At 36.7% G+C, this 19,885-nt stretch overlaps 3 protein-coding genes across 4 annotated transcripts; 1 reads left to right on the forward strand and 2 right to left on the reverse strand.

The window, feature by feature from the left end:
* Window positions 1-5,909: 5,909 nt before the first annotated feature.
* Window positions 5,910-6,394, reverse strand: LOC125478773 (dnaJ homolog subfamily B member 13-like). Its single transcript, XM_048587346.1, has one exon. It carries the CDS (start codon window positions 6,392-6,394, stop codon window positions 5,921-5,923), a length of 474 nt encoding a protein of 157 aa, XP_048443303.1. The 3' UTR covers window positions 5,910-5,920.
* Window positions 6,395-6,448: 54 nt separating this feature from the next.
* On the reverse strand, window positions 6,449-7,118 carry LOC103938875 (putative protein TPRXL). Its single transcript, XM_048587347.1, has one exon. It carries the CDS (start codon window positions 6,944-6,946, stop codon window positions 6,449-6,451), a length of 498 nt encoding a protein of 165 aa, XP_048443304.1. The 5' UTR covers window positions 6,947-7,118.
* An 8,416-nt stretch (window positions 7,119-15,534) lies between these two features.
* LOC103946310 (probable receptor-like protein kinase At1g11050) lies at window positions 15,535-18,921 on the forward strand. 2 transcript variants are annotated; one of them, XR_007259530.1, is made up of 2 exons: window positions 15,535-17,857; window positions 18,390-18,921. XR_007259530.1 is itself a non-coding variant. In XM_048587299.1 (2 exons), exons 1-2 carry the CDS (start codon window positions 15,739-15,741, stop codon window positions 18,403-18,405), a joined length of 2,028 nt encoding a protein of 675 aa, XP_048443256.1. In that variant the 5' UTR covers window positions 15,535-15,738; the 3' UTR covers window positions 18,406-18,921. The 2 variants fall into 2 exon arrangements, 1 of the variants encoding a protein (XP_048443256.1); XM_048587299.1 differs by having other exon boundaries at window positions 15,535-17,750.
* The last annotated feature ends 964 nt before the right edge of the window (window positions 18,922-19,885 follow it).

Below are 19,885 nucleotides of genomic sequence, written 5' to 3' on the forward strand. Positions count from 1 at the left end.
CGGTTGGACTATAGTTTATTTTGAATAAACACGAGTCCGAATACTTTGCAAAAGGTTTCAAAGAATTCAAGAAATGTAAGTAGATGAGTAAGACGTCTAAAGTATTTACCTCCTTAGATTTGATCCAAGGAAAAAGTAACACTTTAAATTAATTTCCTTGAAAAATATCAAGGAAAGTAGCATCATAAGATAATGAATTTCTCCATTAGGAGAAGAATGAACATAAATAAGATTTAGTTCGTTGGACATTATCAATTACCCATATATATATGATATATACTTCTAAGACATGTTAGTTGTAAAGATCCATCCATCATGGATCTTAGCAAGCTAGTGGGAGCTATAAGCGTCTTATGAGAAAAGATCAATTGTTTGATTTCTCATAAAGATGTAAATGAATCTTTTGTTTACTAGGTTTACAAAAGATTAGTGGGAGTTGATCATATTCCTAAATTAGAATACATATATACATGATATATATTAATTTTGAAAATGAAAGGAATTCTTCATCGTTAAAGTTATGACTTTAAACATTCTATAATGATAGAATGTATATGGGAGACATAGTCTATATACATGGGATGGAAATCTATAATGATAGATTTCAAGATATAATTGGATTATATCAATCCCTAAAATAGACAAGAGATGCTAGGAAGTTTCTCATATGATGATAAACTTCAATTAGAATGACAATTCTAGTGAGACTAGGAAGTTGTTCTTCTCAAAGGGAATGTACCCTTTGACTCCCAAAGAAATAATGCGTAAATAGAATCCTTTATGCATACGCAGAAAGGTGATTTATGTATTTCACATTGTATGAAAACATTGATATAAGTCGTACCTAGAACGGTACAAGATGATATCAGTGCAAGCCTAGGATCAGAACCATGGCAACTGTCAAGTGAATCCTTAGGTATCTAAGAAATACTAAGGATGGATTCCTCAAGAATAAGGAAGAATTAGAGTAATGTAATGGAAGCGTAAATGTATTAGATTATGAATCTAATCCATCATAGAATATCTCTTCATTATGAATGAAGTGATAATGAGATATCTCTTTATTATGACTAAAGAGATATTTGGGTGGAAACGTTAAAAGTAAATGACTTTAATGTGTTCCATCATGTATGCAAAATATATTGCCATATAGAAGCTTACAACATTGTTGTTTGGATAGGAAAGTTCATTCATGAACTCTCCATTCGGTTCCAACCAGAAAGTGTATGACACTAATGGGGCGATAGCTCAAGCCAGGGAATCAAGGTCGAATCAAGGTCCGAACTCAAATGAGAGACTGAACCACATGATTGAGAATCATGTATAATGGTGACGTCGTTATTCTCAAGGTTGCTTCTATGGATAACATATAGATATCCATTGTTTAGGCCTACTACTCAGCCATTTATGAAATGAATTACAGAAAAGGTATCATCAATGATGACTAAGCTGATTGGCTCTAGTGCAAGTGGGAGATTGTTGGAAATGTGCCCTAAAACCAATCATATGATGATACTTTACGGACATTTCAAACTAATGTAGTTTAAATGTAAAGGGCAAATATTATTGTTTGAGCCGTCTCATATAAATGTTATATGCTTAAACGATAAGTCCAAGGAATATGTGATTGGAAGAATGCGATCTAAAGAAGTTAGATTCATGAGACCATTCTTTCGTTGACACATCCTAAACGTTCCTGATCATAGGATTGTCAATTGGGCATTAACAGTCCGTTAAGATCAGTACGTGCTATGTCTTCTCTCAGGGAGAGTGACTAGTCTCGAGTCATTGGTGTGTGTGACATCAAGACAAGTACGTAGGTGCTCAATAGAGAATGAGTTCACTGAACACGATCAACGAAGAGTTCTCATATTCATGTCACATGAGAACTCATGGTTGGGATAATGCAAATTAGTCTTTTGACCTGAGGCATCACAGTTGTCTTGTGATTAGGTCCTTAATCTTTGATTATGTCAAAGTCACTCCATCAGGAGGGTGTCCAAGGCATCGTTGGGGTTATGCCACTTAGCCATGGAGGCAAGTGAATGCGCAACAAGGGATCTCTAACCTTCAAACTGTTTGAGGGAGAATACTCTATGATATGATTAAGAATCTTTGGCCAAAGTATGAATGAGATTTAGGAATGTGTTCCAAATCACATTCAAGGTAATCATATAAGCACAAGACTCACATTGGATAGTAGACATGAATAAACTATCAAACCAAACAATGTGGTCAAGAGTATTGTATTAGAGAAAGACCGTATTGCATTTGTAATCCTAAAACTGAATAGGTTCTCCACCTCTTCTGATTAGCTTGGGTAACCATGACATGCTGCTAGGCGTCAACCATGGTTTGTGGAAGCCCTAAAAGTGTATTATCATTAACGGGAGAATTGAAAGTAAGTTTCAATTCACAATCGATTTGAAAGAGTTTGAATCGCCCACTGCCTCGCTAAAAGGAACCTAATGGATCGTACACCGTGTAAGGTAGAGATTGAAGATTCAACGGAGATAAGTAAGAATAATTAAATGGTTTAATTATTTATGGCAAGGATTAATTAATATGTTAATTAATCAAACGAATAAGTTCGTTAAAGACCTCGAGATAGTTTTGGACCTTAAGGCCCAATGGGCTTCGAACGTCAAGTCCATTGACTTAAGTTGTATGACAACTTAATGAATAATGATTCACAAAGGCCAAAATAGCCCAATAAATCCCCTTAGGCCGGCCATTTAGAGGAGGGTAGTGAACTTGGCTTAATTGCAAGCTTGCCACTCCATTGTGAGGTGGTATAAAGACATCTTTATAGCCATTTCATCCTTAGGGTTTTCTAAGGAGTAAGGATGAGAACACAAACTCTCTTTTCTCTCTAGAAATGGCCGGCCACCTTGAGGAAAACATCTAGCAATCTTACTTCCTCAAGGTCACTCATTTCTTCTACAATATACCTTGGTGTGGAGACTTAGAGGTTCTCAATTTTGGGAACTTGGAGAAACCTTTTCATCCATCCAAATCCATGGATCTAAGATGCAAGGAATGAAGGCCCTCTCTTTGGGTGATTAGCCTTTGCTTATGCAAAGAGGAATCTACAAAGGTATTGATTTCTCAACTCACTTTGTTTTTGAGTTGAGTCTTGGTTCACCTATCTACTAGGCTTTGAATTTCATGGGTAAATGTTTTGTTTTAAGTGCATACAAGCATGATTCCGCCTTTACTTGTTAATTGCATGCTATTGATGTTGCTTAAATGAACATGTTTTTCACAAATCTTCCTTCACAAACATGGTAAAAAAATTTGAAAGTAACCAAAACCAGTGCCAAAAAGGGATTCCCGCTACAATATTAAAAGTTTGAAAAATATCCAGCCACGGCTTCCCTTGCCGCAAGCTTCTTTCCTTAGAGTAGTTGCAGTGTGTAAAAGCTTCCTATGACCATAGGTAATTCAACCCCCTCAAGTAAATAGTTACTACTTTTGATTAACAGTAATTACCTATTGCATCTCCACCTATAAACTGAATATCTCAGGCAATTCGTATTAAAATATTAGTATTTGTTATTTTATAAAATAATAAAAGATTTTTTTTTTAATTTCGGATATGATTTTTAACCTGATCTCGTCACACCATGTGTCATTATCGAAAGTACAATTTTGTGGATAGATTTCAATAAGATTTTTATCTAATTCTGTCGCACCACGTGTCGTTACCTATTTAGAATTGTTGAAGATAGATTTCCGATAAGATTTTTAACCAATCTCGTTGCTCCACGTGTCATCATCTGTTTAGGATATTTGAGGATAGATTTCGATAAGATTTTTAATGAATCATGGCGTGTCACGTGACATTATAGAAAGTTTAAAGGAAATACATGGCAAGATACAAGTGTAACCTAATCATCTGTCTGCCACTTCAAAGGCTCCTCATATCAGCTAAGACTTGCCACCTGCACAATCGCTCCCTATAACGTGGAAATGATGCATCGGACAAACAATACCCGAATAAGCTGCAAAGTTCGATGGATGCGACACACAGCCTATATGTACCACAATCAATCGAACGAGGCCAAAGTTCGCTTGTGGTTTTGCTTCTTGCCTTTCGTTTAGAATTGTTGAAGATAGATTTCCGATAAGATTTTTAACTAATCTCGTTGCTCCACGTGTCATCATCTGTTTAGGATATTTGAGGATAGATTTCGATAAGATTTTTAATGAATCACGGCGTGTCACGTGACATTATAGAAAGTTTAAAGGAAATACATGGCAAGATACAAGTGTAACCTAATCATCTGTCTGCCACTTCAAAGGCTCCTCATATCAGCTAAGACTTGCCACCTGCACAATTGCTCCCTATAACGTGGAAATGATGCATCGGACAAACAATACCCGAATAAGCTGCAAAGTTCGATGGATGCGACACACAACCTATATGTACCACAATCAATCGAACGAGGCCAAAGTTCGCTTGTGTTTTTGCTTCTTGCCTTTCGTTCATCTTGACTACATTTTTTCTTGAGTAAGTAAATTTCTGTGCTTTTTTTAGGTTTATAAGTGTCAAATTATTAGAGAGACGGGCTAAAAGCGCACTTCCAACAACACTAATATATATTATCGGCAACTTGTTAATTATTACCTGCACAGTCCGACATGTGTGGGTTTTATCACAAAAGGGCTCGATATTAGTTAGGATGGAGTTATGATATTTAAACTCTTCTTTTCTTATAGATACAGTCGATGTGGGATATTTTAATAATAAGGTGCTGCTTTTTTTCTCTGGAACTTCTGTTATCGATGTGAAAGTTGTGTGATGTTGGTGGCAGACACATGAGCTTGCATTTGCGCAGAGTCCTATGGTTTTGGTGGCAGAGATTATGTCTTACGGTCAAGGAAGCATGGTCTTTGCTCCTTATGGAGATTTATCGAGATCGCTCAGAAACATTTGTATTTTCGAGCTGCTGAGCCCGAAACGTGTGCAGTCTTTCAGATCCGTAAGAGAAGAAGAGGTACGGAATCTTGTTGAGTCCACTGGCTCAACATTATCTTCGTCGTCACTCATCATTTTATAAAAAATATATGATTTGTGAAATAAATTGAGAGCATGTGTAAGAAATAAAATGGAAGACACCATAGTTGTTGGAGATGGCATTACTGGAACAGTGGTAGAAGTACCTTTTCTTGCTGGGCAGCACCCGCCATCGAAAAACTCAAGCTCTTGAGGTGCAATAACCTGTAGGTTACGAATTTGAAACGCAGTTCTCATCTGTGCTTGATTTTTGTTGTTCTTTACCAAAAGAAAATGTACTAGGGAAATTGATAACCCTTATGAAGCTTTTCATACAAAGTACAAAGGGAATAGATCAAATCAAACTTAATTCGTTTTGTTTTCTGTAAATGGCTGGCTTACTTTTACCGTTGTTTGGCTAGAGTCTTAAGATTTTCAGTGCCATAATCGAGGCTTTTTTCGTATGGAACACATCAAGTCCATCTTACGTTACCTGCCATATTCATATTGTTGTACTAATTGTGCTTCTATCCATAAAACATTTGGATTTAGTTGGAAGATTAGGGTAAAGCATGTGGAGTTTGGGATTTAGCATGTAGGGTTTCTGTAGGAAAGATAACTAGTTGGAAGCTTAACCGCGGTATCCGAAAAATACAAACTTGAGGAAAGATTGCTAAGATTGGCACAAATACATTACAAACACTATCTTTTACAAAATTCTCAGAGGAATTTATATATGTCTGTTCTCACATTATATAGGTCCACTGGAGAGCTATGTACATGGCTAGATGCAATGCAATTAGAAATTCAACAAGTGCTATTTTTTCTTCTTTTCGTCCCGTAGAGAAAAGATCGAAAAAAAACAATGCTAGTTGGCTCCTCTGCTCATAAGTCAGATGTGATGAAGAGATATTTGAACTGTTAATCATAAGAACAATCTTGTAGAATTTCAACTGCTTCTGCTCGTTTCTCATCGCTCACATGTGTCGGAAATTTTACGAGACATGTGATGCGGAGGTCGCCTCTCGCTGTTGGGTCTTTAAGCTTTGGCATTCCTTGTCCTGGAATGACCTTTACATAGCCATGATATATGATGTCGTCGAATGAAAGTGTCATTTTGTCTCCTCCTAGCAGAGGAACTGGAAATGAGCAGCCTCCCAGTGCATCTGCCAGAGGGATCTCAACAGCGATTTCCAAATCATCGCGGCCTGATCTCTTAAACAGATGGTGCCTCTTTTCATCTATCAAGAAGAGTATGTCAGCTGGGAGGTAACCTGGTTTCTCATCGCCTTTCGCTTCAAATGTAATCTTCGTTCCTTTCCTCCATCCCGGCTGCACGTTTATTTTCAGTGTTTCCTCTTCTTGGACAATGATACTGTAGATACACACACACATCACTATATATATACACATACACACATCATTATATACACACACACACAGAGACTGCTAATTACGTAAGAAATTGTCGGTAATGTTAGCGACAAACCCAGTATTGTTGATGACATCTCTTGTGATCTTGATCTTCTTTACGCACCCGTGACACAACTCTTCAAGTGTGAATGCAAGCTTCTTCTCAATCGGACGAGGTTTCTTTCTTGCAGTTGTCCGAGAGAAGACAATCGGGGTTGTGCTCCTCTTGCTCACACTTCTTGATAAAGACTCCGGTTGATCAGACGTGCCTGATTTACTGGCATTAGACGTTTGAGAGGTTGGCGATGGAGAGGCGGGTGATGGAGAAGCGGGAGCTGGAGAGGCAGGCGCTGGAGAGGCTGGTGCTGATGCTGTGGTGGGTGATGGAGAATGTATTTCAGTCTCAAATGGGTGCCTCCGGCTCATATTTCTTGATAGAAGGGAAGGAATTTCCATCTCTGAAGTGCTCCTTCGACCCATATTTCTCGAAACAGAAGCAGAAATTTCGGTCTCCATGGCATTCCTTCGACTCATATTTCTTGACAACGACGAGGGTGTCGGAGTGGTGCTCCGGCTTGCACTTCTTGAGAAGCTCCTCGGTGTAGGTGTCTTACATCTTCTACTCGAGGTCCTTGAAAGACTTCGGCGCAAGAAGTTATCATCAATACTTCGTTGATTATCGAAACCCCCTACCGGCGTTGTTGGGTAACTAATTGTAAAATTTTCGTCGTCCTGTTCCTCGGATCACAATCATTATGCAAATTAAGCATAGATTTACATCAGGAACAAGCTAGAAAATTTTTCAAGATCATGATACATGTAAATTTGATAGATAAATCACTAAACTGTCAATTAATAGATAAATTTATAAAGACAATCGTTGCAAATATGTAACACGTCATTACATTTAACAAACGTAATTCCTCGTTCGTAAAAGATGTGTTAATTGCATGATTAATGATTAGGGATTATGAATGTGTGCATGTTACCTTGGTGGTGTCATGGTTGTCTGCAAACTTTGAGTCTCCGTGCTTATGGTTGGGGGCCAATTTCATAACAAAGGATTTGTATCCTTTGCAGATATTCGATATTCCGAGCATGTTGTAGAGATCCGACGTCGACGCTCAATGTGGATGATCCCCCATGCAGGAGAGGGGGAGGAGGGAGGTAGATCGATCGGTATCGGAAGAGACTGGCTGGGGATCCAAAGATGAAGAAGCGTTTCCTTAGGAGCTTTTGTTGGGCAAAATATGAGTGTTGTTTCTTTGGTGAGATGGGGCAAAAGTGTGTGTGTTATTGTGACATGCATGAAGTAATGTCGTTTTTTATTATTTAAATTTACACTAAAACGCTTCTATTTTTAGGTTATTTCCGAGTAAACCTCACTATTTTCTGTACTTCCATCACCTCTCTTGTCACATCTCGGCCCAGGCCCCCATCACATCTCAGGCTCGACTCTACCGTAACACGATATTGTCCGTTTTGGGCCCCTACTACACCCTCAAGGTTTTGTTTCTGGGAACTCACACGAGAACTTCCCAAAAGGTCACCCCTTAGGGCCCTGACGTCCTCGTCGGCACACTTCCGACCATGGATTGGCTCTGATACCAAATTGTCACATCCCGACCCGAGACCCTACAGTAGCACGATATTGTCCGCTTTGGGCCCCTACCACACCCTCACGGTTTTGTTCTGGGAACTCACACGAGAACTTCCCAGAGGGTCACCCATCTTGGGAATGCTCTTGCCTGAACTCGCTTAACTTCGGAGTTCCAATGGAATTCGAAGCCAGGGAGTCCCCAAAATGCCTCATGCTAGGTAGAGATAGGAATATACATATAAGGCTTATAAGATCCATTCCCCTGGACGATGTGAGATGTTACATCTCTAGAGACCAATCATGTATCCTTCTTTATGAAAGGAGATCAACTGGTGATTTTACAACGACAGTCTATCTTTTTAGTGGACGGGAAGATTCATAGAGACATTTCAACTTATTTTTTGCCACTATCGTTGTGATTCACTAGCGTTCGTAATCAAACCTAGAATATATTGTATGAAATCGTCTCATTACAATATCATGTCAAATATATATATATATATATATATATGGATAGAGTATAATATAATTTGATTTAGTTACAAATCGATCGTTCATGTCAACTTTGTTAGGCACATGCGTATCACTGTTGGAAGTTTTCATGTAATTGTCATCAATAACTAATACACTGCATATTGTCAAATTCACATACTAACTTTATTCCAATTTCAATTAAAGTCCCTAATTAATATCTGAGTATTTGACAAAAATAAATAATATTTGAGTATTACTTTTCCACATATGTCAAAAAGGAAATATATTTGCTTACCAACCTTTTTTTAAGAAAATCGACATTATATTATGGCATAACGAATGAGAGTATGTTGGATGTAAACTGAAAATTAAACAAAGGAGAAAAAAATAAAGAATTAGACGAGTCAAACTGCACATAAGACTAGGTCATCGAACTACTCTTGTTGCCTTATTCTCTTAATCGCAAAACAATCAGAAGGAATCACTCAAAGCTATTAGAAAGGATTAACTCTTTAATAGAGCAACATTGCCCGTCCCCTCAAGCCCCATTCCAATTAAAATTAAGTATTAGATTCATCAAGCAGAAGATCACTCATCAAATAAGGAGGTTCCTCAAACTATGTGTTGAGAATACCACTTAAAACCCCGTAGCGTGGAAGTCAGAATGGCAATCATCGCCAAATTTGTCATTGAGTGGACAAATTGTGGAGGACGGGAAACATTGGCATTAGCGGTCACTGACGTTAGTTTTTCTCATGTCCATTGTCAGATAAATGAAGCAACTCACTCACCACTTCATTGATTTTCGTTAAATGAGTTTGAAAAAAAATATTGAATCAAATTCATCTAATGACAGTAAACAATGAGATGAAAAGCAATGCCACCACTTGAAGGACAATTTTGGACGGTTATGTTTATTTGTTTTATACACAGTAGTGACACACTTTGCACATGCATTTTTAAAACCAAGCAAATATGTAATTTGTCCTTGTGTCCTGCCCAGGGGGATCAAGTGGAATTATAATAATGTGTACGTTTTAAGTTCTGAGTTCTATGTTCTAAGTTGGAGTGCTCAATGGATAGATGCATGAGCCGTTGATGCTCAATATATATTATATATAGGCGTATTGTATCACTACCTGTTTTACAAAATTTGTGACACGTTTTGTGAGGCTCGCTTCATAATGTATTTTACTGCTTTGAATCGTCTTTTTTTTAAAACATCATTCATAAATTATTGTTGTAAAAATTAGACAAATTCAAAACTATTAATATATTCATTTGTAGTGGAAAAAATTGACGATTATGGTTCGATAAAGAAACCTTAAACCCTTAATCCAACGATAATATGGTTTCAAATTTGAGTATTTTTGGTAGACATGATCTTTAAGGAAATACCTAAAAGATAGATGGTTCAGATCGTTGAAATACATTACGAAGTGCACTACAAGAAGGTGCGTCAAAAGTTGTGTAAAAAAAGTGGTGTCATGGATTAATCCCATTTGTGGAGCCAAAAATAATCCCAAAAAATCAGATGATGACGCTTGAACTTCTTTTCAAGAAAGACAAGATTGCCCTCATCAAATGTGTAGGGCTCTTAAATATTCCCTTCCTCAGCTCAGCACCCCTGAAGGTTCAAGTAGTTAACTACGACTAAATCCTGTCTTTCATACATTGCCAATTAAAGATCAACTTTATTCAGTAAGGAATCCCTATCACAATCAATCATGGATGTTCATCCGCATAGATATTATCTCATAATTAATATCTTGGGAATATCCTTTCCTCATTCATCAAACCGATGACATATCTTGGCCAATATATGTGTAGGGCAAAACCCTAACCTATGGCCGACCACTCCTATAAATACCTTCATCTCACCATATTTTGGGAAGCTTTTTGCTACAGATACCTAAACACTCACTCTATTCTACAAGGTTCTAAAAAACTCTAGGTGCTAGTCGGGCAGCGGGCTAGCGCCTAGCGCCTTGGCGACTAGTTGGGGTTTAGGCGGGTGCCTAGGCGGCCTAGGCAGATTTAGGTAAATTTCTTATATATCTTGTAAATAAGTGCATATTGACACTTATAAAAAATTATACTTGTATGAAATTCATGAATAAGATAATAAAAAAATGATAAAATGCAAAAAGAGTATCCAACAAGTCCAAAATTTAAAAACACATTAAGCATATATGCCATATAATCATAGTGAGGAGTGTTGTAGGATGACACATGTATAACAAGTTCACAATTTTAAACCACTTAGACTTGGATAGGATTTTTTATTTTATTTTTTAATTTCATTAAAAAAAAAAACCGCCTAGCACCGCCTAGCCCTGCCTAGGCGGCTGCCTAAAGCCCATCCGATTTTTCCCACCGATTTGCAAGAAAACACCTCGACTCACCATCGCTTAGCGCCTAGGCCCTTTTTTAGAACATTGCTATTCAGAGTTACTGACTTAAGCATCAGACCATTTGCCAAATCCCCCTCGTGGGCGTGAGGCTTTGGTCTTTGATCAAATATGTTGATTGTTTTGTAAGTACACATTCATCAAAACTGAAGGCGATGAGTTTTTGCTACCACACCGATATATTATATTAGAATGAGGATCCTCTCTGGATCCTCTTTGTGAGGATTCTGGGGATCCTCCAATCACGTTCGTTCATCGTATATCGTGCGGCCAGTTTTTATCTGGTTCTATTTATATTCAATTTTAAATTGAAAAAATTAGGTTCACATCCTGCTTTTTGTTACTCCATTGATTAAAATTCTATTCATTTTCAATTTTTGATCAAGGTCCTTGGGTATTAATAACATCATTAATTATTTGAATAATAAAATATTTTTATTTTTAAATATATTCCTTTAGTGTTAAAAATGTTACAATTAGTATATTTATATTTATGGCTAAATTTTTTATCATATATTTTTATTTTTAGTTTGTACCTATTTTTAATTTGCAAATATTTTTTAATTTGTACCAATTTTCTTTTCATTTTTAATTTGTACCCATATATTAGTTTCTTTTGTGCCCATATTTTTTAAAGTTTTATTTGTGTTTGTACCCATGTGTATACCGTTACGTGACATTGTATATTTAATCAATGATAGAAAAATTACATATGGTATATTTATGTTTTATGCCTAAACTTTGTATCATATATTTATATTTTTAGTTTGTACCCACTTTTTAATTTGCAACATTTTTTTTTAAATTTGTTGTATTTTCTTTTTAGTTTATTTTTGTACCCATGTATTAATTTCTTTTAGCGCCTATATTTTTTAAAAATTCATTTGTACTCATAATTTTCTAATCTTTTATCTTTACCCTAATTTATTTATAATGTACCCATTCTTCTTTATTAATGTACCACTTTGTTATATGTGAAATGTATCATTTTTTTATAAAATGTACCAATTTTTTTTTAACACTATGGATACATTCTTTTGCCATTTATTATTTCTTATTTTTACATAGTTTTTATCCATTTATTCAATCAAAATGTTTGAATTTTTTTATTGTAGCCGTTTCTAATAATAATATAATGAGCGATTTTAAATTTATAGGATTATAAATCTCATAAAATATCAAACAATTAATGTCAAAACTATAAAAATATAAATAGTAATAGTAATATAATGAGATGTACAAAGTCCATGGACTTTGATCAAACTTTGAATACTATTAAGGTTTTAATCAAAGAATGTTAAGGATTAGGAACCGCATCCAAAGTATCCCTACAAAAATTTATAATAATTTTTAACCACACAATATATGATGAATATATATAATTGGAAGGTCTCCGAAATCCTCACAAAGAGAACCTGAAGAAGATCCTTCATTATATAATAGGGCATTGCCACATGCAGCCGGCAGACTTTTTCTCTTTAAGCATTCTATCCTATTCTTATCCAAAGCCGGCAAAATTATTTCCCACGCGCTTGTATAGATTCGAGCATCAACATATTCCACTGAATTAAGTATCATTAATTTAAAAGATTATTCTTTTAATACAAACAATTTATAAGATTTAGAATATACAAATCCCCTATTAAAAACATATTTAATTTTTCTTTGCTAAGTGATGTAGACATATTCAGTTCTGACATAAAGTTTTAAGTTCGACTCATTTGAATAATGATGATATATAATATTTAAATAGAGTTTGATACTTAGTTACAGATTTTTCATTGTGTGGCTTAGTCAGATCACCTTGTCTTAGTATAGAATATGGTTGTATAGGAAATAACTCGATTTTTTAACTAAATAAGTAATTTTGTTATTAAAATTTGTTTGTTCTGAAACGAATTCTACACAAGTGTCGAAAGCCGATTATGTCATTCAAACTAAGAAAATAGAGGTGTTTTCTTGTCGCACGGTGAAAGACCATGTCCTTCTAAACCTGATAAGTTTGAACACGATAATAACTCATAGAGATATGCATGGCATTCTTTAATATGTTAATTTATAAACTGTTATCTCGCCTTTGAAGTCAATTAGTCGTTTGATTTGAGTAGACGTATTTATGGATGTGATTAAGAGCCCTTGGGACCTCGTTGTTTTTAGGGTAGCTTTGCAAGCTTGGCAATTGAAGCCATACACATGTTTTGAAATGTGTGTTCAATCATGCTCATCATCCTCGCGTGTGTGAGAGGGGTAGATCCGTCCAAGCTGCTTCCTTCAATACACATGTAATTATTTAAAACCACGTTGATTTCATTTTTTTTCTTTTCTTTTTCTAATTAATTCTAATTAGTTGTTTACTTTTAATAAATTTGTTTTTTATTATACAAGTTAGTATTATAAACTAGTCCATTTTTTGGAGAAACGGGGACGAACACACTATCGTAGCTAATTGGCAACCGTGGACTAATTGATATTATATATTTAAAGGCATATGTAATTAATGTTTTATCCTAGTTTTTATTAGTTTGGTTTTCTTTATTTCATTGTGAAGATGGTTATAACAAGAAGTTTCCTAGAAAAGGTAGCCAATCTGCCAATGTGTTTTTTTTTTTTTTGAGTAATGCTAGAGACTTTTATTAAAATTATATTTTGTAAATAACATAATATGATTGTTGATGATTGAATTTTTTTTTTTTTTTTTAGATAGCGGTTTTATTATAAAATTAAGAATCATTACAAATATCAAGGAGCACATTCGAGATAATATTTAATTCAAGGAAACTTTAACATAAAATAAAATGCCAACTTAGCCAATCTAATTGTCACCGTACTGGTGGATTGAGGGCGAGACATGCCCGAGAATAAGCAAAGAAACACATCCAGGTCTTGAAATCATCCACATCCAAACTCAAGAGATTTGAGATGGCACTCCAAAGCTAGATAAACTCCATTTTTTTATGAAAGCTTCTATGCACAAAGCCTTAATATAATGAACAACGACAACGAACCGACTAGTGTCCATTTTTACGAGTAACACCATCAACGAAGATACTGATTCCAACAAAGTGGATCCAGATGATTCGATATCACATAAATACAAAATTAAATACTCATAAAGAAAGACTCACAAATAACCTCACCAAAGAGACACTTATTGGCGAGATACTAAGACAAAAAATTGAGAAGCAATAGTCCATGAGCAGATAAAGGAGAAAGGCTAGAGAAAAAAATGGAGAGAGGGACTGCCAATGGCCTTGAGCCGGACCAAAGGGCTGGTGGCTATGGAATATGTGGATTTAAGGTTTTGTAAGAGGAATGAGGGCGAAGGAAAGATTGAATTATTACCTAAATGCTTGATTAACAAGCTTATTTTTTTATTGGTGACACATCGTATGGTCTACAAATGTAGTCTAAAAATGATCTCCCCAGCATATTTCCTTTTTTTTTTTTAATTAATAGTAGATGTGAGTGCTCAAGCGATATTAGTTAGCAATGACTTAACAAGGCATTAATCATTTGTCTAGTCCCCTCGACAATTATTTTCATAATATGAACCAACTATTACTTATGTTATCAATAAAAGATCATCCCCGCAAAATTTCATCGAAACTAGAATATGCTTCGTTATCTAACTATGACCTGAAGATATATAGACGATCACAATTTTTCGATTAACCATGAAATATTCACATTGATAGTTAAAACGCTAGATGATTTTTTATTTCAGTGAATTTTGTTAAAAGATTTATGAATGAAGACCTCAAAGACAAACACTTATGATGATGAGATTTAATTTGTAAAGCAAGCTCAAACGAGAAATTAGCACCATATTGAATTACCAGCTTATTAGGGCTTGATCGGAGACTCCATCTAAATTGTAAATAAAGGGTGAGGATCGAGGGACACATGTTTTGACACACATTTTGTAGGGTCTATTTTGTACTATATTTTAACGATCAAAATCATCTATTTTTAGTTTTCCCTCAAGTATCATGTTTATAAAAAAAATCACTCAAATTCCAAACCTTATGATCGTTAGACTAAATGATAGTCATTTTAATATTTCAATGCAAAACCGTTTGTCCATTTTCTTCACTCAAATTCCAAATCTTATGACTATTAGACTAAAGGATAGTCATCTTAGTATTATGATCTAGTGGTATTCTTCTTCACTTGTAAGTGAGAGGTCTTAGGTTTGAATTTCGTGGATGGCAAATTCGATACTAAATTAGGTTGCCTATTTGTGTGGCTTAAGTCGCACTCCACCTCTTCTTAATATAAAATATATCGTTGTACTTGAAGAAAAAAAAATGTCTTAATAGATTTAGATTTTTGTAAAGATAACCTATAAATGATCAATCGAAGTATGGACCATTCAGCGGAAGAGATCCTACAGAATAGATGTAAAAATGTGTATAAAAAATGAGTGTCCTCCAATTCTAAATCACAAATTAATAATTAATTAATACAATTACCGGATCTATAAGTCCAACACGTTCCGGTGACGTTCATGCACGTCATATTCTAATCTTGTCAACAAAAAGGGCCGTTTAGGCCACGCGCCTTTTGACGGTTACTGTTACACCAACCATCCCGGCAGCCAGAAGAAAAGAAACAGAGGAGGTTTGACTGACCAATCCTAAAGCTCATCTCTGAAACTCAGAGGAGGAGTGAAATATCAACCCAACTCAGAACTCGAACTCAGCACAGGAAAGTCAGTTCCTTTCTCTCTCTACAACTTCTCTCTCTCTCTGTCTCTCTCTCTACAACTAGATACAAACACAACCCGCAATCTGAAGTTTAGGAATTTAGAAATTTGAAAATTTAGAACAGACAGAGAAGAGATGATGAAACTTGAAGTTGGGTTTTGGTTGTTTGTCTCTCTACTTTCTCTCTCTACCTTATCTCCATCGACAGCAGCTGAAGCACCAGCACCATCTCCTCCCCCAAGAACAAATATAACAACAACAGCAGCATGCCCAGTGGATCTGAGCTATGTCCTAAGAATCCCCTTCAACTCCTCCACCTGCAAAAACTTCCAACCTCCTTCCAAAACCACACAAATGGAGTCGGAGGACCTCACCAAGATCCCCTGCTGCCAAACCCTTTTGTCCCTCTTCGGAATCTCCCTCGCCCAACACCTCAAAGAAACCTCCCTCTTCCAACTCCCCAACCTCCCCACCTCCATTTCCTGCCTCCAAAACTTCCAGTCCAAGCTCTCCTCCCTCTCCCTCTCTCCCAATCTTGTCTCCTACTGCTTTGACCCTCTCCAGTTTGTCATCTCCCCCAACATCTGCGCCAATATTCAGTCCACCAGTGATTGGGTCTCCAAGCTTGGCAACTCCACCGTCCTCGACTCCGCCTGCCGCCCTGACCTCTCCGATCTCTCCTCCTGCGGGGGCTGTGTCGACGCCGGCTTTGCCATTCAGAAGATGTTGCTTGCCGCCGATGGTAACTCTTCTCACACTGAAGACTGTTGGTACTTTACTATTCTTTATGCTGCTGGTATTGTCAATGAGTTTGGCCCTGAGAGCAATGGTGTTGTGAACTGTATATTTGGGTTGTCTTCCTCCAATGCGCGTTCGTCGAAAAAGAGCAATACTGCCCTTGTTTTCGGCCTCACTGGCGCTGGGGTTGCGGTGTTTGTCATGTCTAGTTTGTTGGGGTTGTACTTTTGGTATGATAGAAGGTGGAGGAACAAAAGGATTAGAGGTTCTCGAATGGAATCCGGTTTTGACTTGGATGAACGAGATGCCAGGATTAGAGTGAGACCAAACACCGGTTCAATTTGGTTTAAAATTCAGGACCTTGAGAAGGCTACTAATAACTTTTCACAGAAGAATTTTATCGGTCGTGGTGGGTTTGGTGTTGTTTACAAGGGTGTGTTGCAGGACGGGACTACGGTTGCTGTTAAGAAAGTTATAGAATCTGATTTTCAAGGGGATGCTGAATTTTGCAATGAGGTTGAGATTATTAGCAATTTGAAGCACCGGAATCTTGTCCCGCTTAGAGGGTGTTGTGTGGTCGAGGGGGAAGACAGTTACGAGGAGAAAGGAAGTCACAGATACCTTGTCTACGATTACATGCCGAATGGGAATCTAGATGACCATCTCTTTATTTCTCAGCCTAGTAGTCAGAGCGGAATTGAAAGGAGACCCTTGACTTGGCCTCAAAGAAAGAGCATAATCTTGGATGTAGCCAAGGGTTTAGCTTATCTTCACTATGGAGTGAAGCCTGCGATATATCACAGAGATATTAAGGCTACAAATATACTACTAGATGCCGATATGAGAGCGAGGGTGGCGGACTTTGGGCTTGTAAAACAGAGCATGGAAGGCCAGTCTCATCTCACTACTAGAGTGGCAGGGACTCATGGATACTTAGCCCCTGAATATGCTCTTTATGGACAGCTGACCGAGAAGAGCGATGTTTATAGCTTTGGAGTGGTTATTTTGGAGATTATGTGTGGGAGAAAGGCACTTGATTTGTCATCTTCGGGTTCCCCTCGTGCTTTTTTGATCACAGATTGGGCTTGGTCATTAGTGAAATCTGGAAAAGCTGAGCAAGCTTTAGACTTCTCGTTGGTTAGAGATGGGGATAATGCGAATTCGAATCCAAAGAGCATAATGGAGAGATATTTGCTGGTCGGCATTTTGTGTGCTCATGTAATGGTGGCTTTACGGCCTACCATTTTGGAAGCTCTGAAAATGCTGGAGGGAGATGTTGAGGTGCCACAGATTCCAGATAGGCCGATGCCTCTTGGTCATCATTCAAGTTATGGCAATGGCAACGGTAACACGTTCAGCATATCACCAGCTTTGAGCGGGCCAAAATTACACAGCGGAGACATGCTCAGGTAATCTAGAAAGATTTGCGATTCTTTAGTTTGTACATTGCCTCGAAGGATGTAAAGAATGAGAAGCATGTTCATGGAAGACCCTCCAGTCCATGAGTTCATTCAAGGTATGTGGTTGAGAATCTTGTAAATATGACATATAAGAACTCATAGACAAATTTAAAGGCTATACTACGCATCCGAGGTTAGGAATTGCGCCGGCTAGTGTAGGATCTTTGTTTTTATAAAGTTGCAACTTCTTGTGGTGTTATTATGTTCACCAAACTACATTGTTTGAGGATTGACATTATAAATAGCGCAATTGAAGACGTAGATAACAGTATAAGCAAACAGTATTGTTTGAATTGAACCTGCTACTTCAGAAGAACAGATTGACTCAAGAAGTTGGAGTTGAAATCATCATGAATTCAGAAGTTTTATGTGGCAATGAATCTAATGAGAAATCAAATCTTTGTTGAAGCTGTACTTTCATGTGTTGTTCCGTTCTATCTCATCGCGGTTTCCTTTCTTTTATGTGTTTCGTTCTCTCTCTTTCTCTCTCTCTCGTAACCAAGCTGCAATACATATATTTATCTTGTATTCGTTAACTGTTTAATTACTCGATTGAAGTAGCATCATTGATATCTATGCCCACAACAGGTTTAGCAGAGAGTGAAGCACTTCAGGGGCTCTGACCGTCTGAGTCCTTGGGAGATTCTTAAAGCTCGAAAAAAATTTCAGTATGGCAGTAACACGACCTAGTTTATCAAACGCAACCTAATTTATCAAGTGTAATAATATAAGAGGTTGGAATTTTTCAGTGGGCCATGTTCTCGACACACTCAACAATCTCTCTTACCGCTCTGACGTGTTTATCAGTTCAAGAGCGTATGTACATGGTTTTGGTGAAATTTTGATCTATATTTGTATAGTAATAGTAAGATAAATAGTAAATACCTATTATCTTGGAACTGTAGGGCCGGGTAATTTTGTTGTTTCGTTTCCTTGCATGTAATACGTTTTTGTGGGCAACTTGTAACCCAAGTGGTTAATGCTCAGTGACGGGCGTGCCGCTGCCACTCCCATCATATTTCCCCATTTCTGTAAAATGTAACTGGAAAATAGAGAGTGATTCAACATTTGGAACTTGTTTTAATGAATTGGATTTGGAGTAGGGCGGAGATTTAATGAATTGCAGGTTCAATGCATGTATTTTATTTATTTATAGCAGAAAATTATCATCAATAAAGTGCCAAAATACATATCTGGTTCAATGCATGTGTTACCAGTGCAGATTAAATTTCTACCTACAATAAATAAATAATAATAATTTTATGGTCAATACGAGATAAATGTTTGTCGATATTTACAATATTTCAAGTAATATTATTAATTGGATCATTCGAATTACAGTATAAATAAGCGCATGTTGACATTCAGAATTTTGTCAAATATTGTTAATTAAGTTCTTTTGGAAGGGATATAAGATAATACAACGACCATGTAGTCGAAGCTTGTAGTCGTCGCTCTTCTTTTGCTTTCTCATCCTCTTTGCTCAATGCTTCGGTAAAACTTCTTTCTCTTTGTGATTTTTGCACATCGTTTTTGTCTCGTTTACTAAAACACTTTCGTTTTCACGTGTTTTTTGGTGTGTGTGTGTGTGTGTCTAAATGTAGACATCAGAGCAAGGACTGAGTGAGGGTCCAAGTGGAGAATGTCCTGCTGGGTAAAGTCCGTGCAAAACCAAGGAAGACTGCATCCGACCATGCACCAAGTTTGGCCGTCCTCCAACAACTGTTGTCTGTCTTCCTTATCCAACCGGACAATTGGGCTGTTGTATTTGTGTCAAATAATTATGTAATTATCCCCCAATTAGCAACTTGTTTTGATACAAGTTGAAGATTAAATAAACATGCGTCTAGCTACTTCCAAGGTTTAATTTAAATTTTAACTATTCTAATTGTGTTTTGTTTCGTATTAAACATATAAGACGTTGTCTTGTATTCATCTGATGCCTAAGACAGTAATGATATCGCTTATTTAATTTTCTCATGTCTTTTCAATGTTGCTGTAGAACAATACTAGCCTTTCATCACACTCTAATGTGCACAACTCAATATTTTTAACCATTTTTATAGAGTTTTTGGAGTAAAATT

Source organism: the organism of the source record quoted next, unplaced genomic scaffold, assembly GCF_019419815.1.
Source record: "Pyrus x bretschneideri cultivar Hongxiangsu unplaced genomic scaffold, Pyrus_bretschneideri_v1 Contig265, whole genome shotgun sequence".
NCBI lineage: Eukaryota > Viridiplantae > Streptophyta > Magnoliopsida > Rosales > Rosaceae > Pyrus > Pyrus x bretschneideri.

Excerpts from the sequence above, each read along its gene's own strand:
- LOC103946310 (XM_048587299.1), top strand. The coding sequence starts at position 15,739 with ATGATGAAACTTGAAGTTGGGTTTTGGTTGTTTGTCTCTCTACTTTCT.
- LOC103938875 (XM_048587347.1), bottom strand. The coding sequence starts at position 6,946 with ATGAGTCGAAGGAATGCCATGGAGACCGAAATTTCTGCTTCTGTTTCG.
- LOC125478773 (XM_048587346.1), bottom strand. The coding sequence starts at position 6,394 with ATGTGTGTGTGTATCTACAGTATCATTGTCCAAGAAGAGGAAACACTG.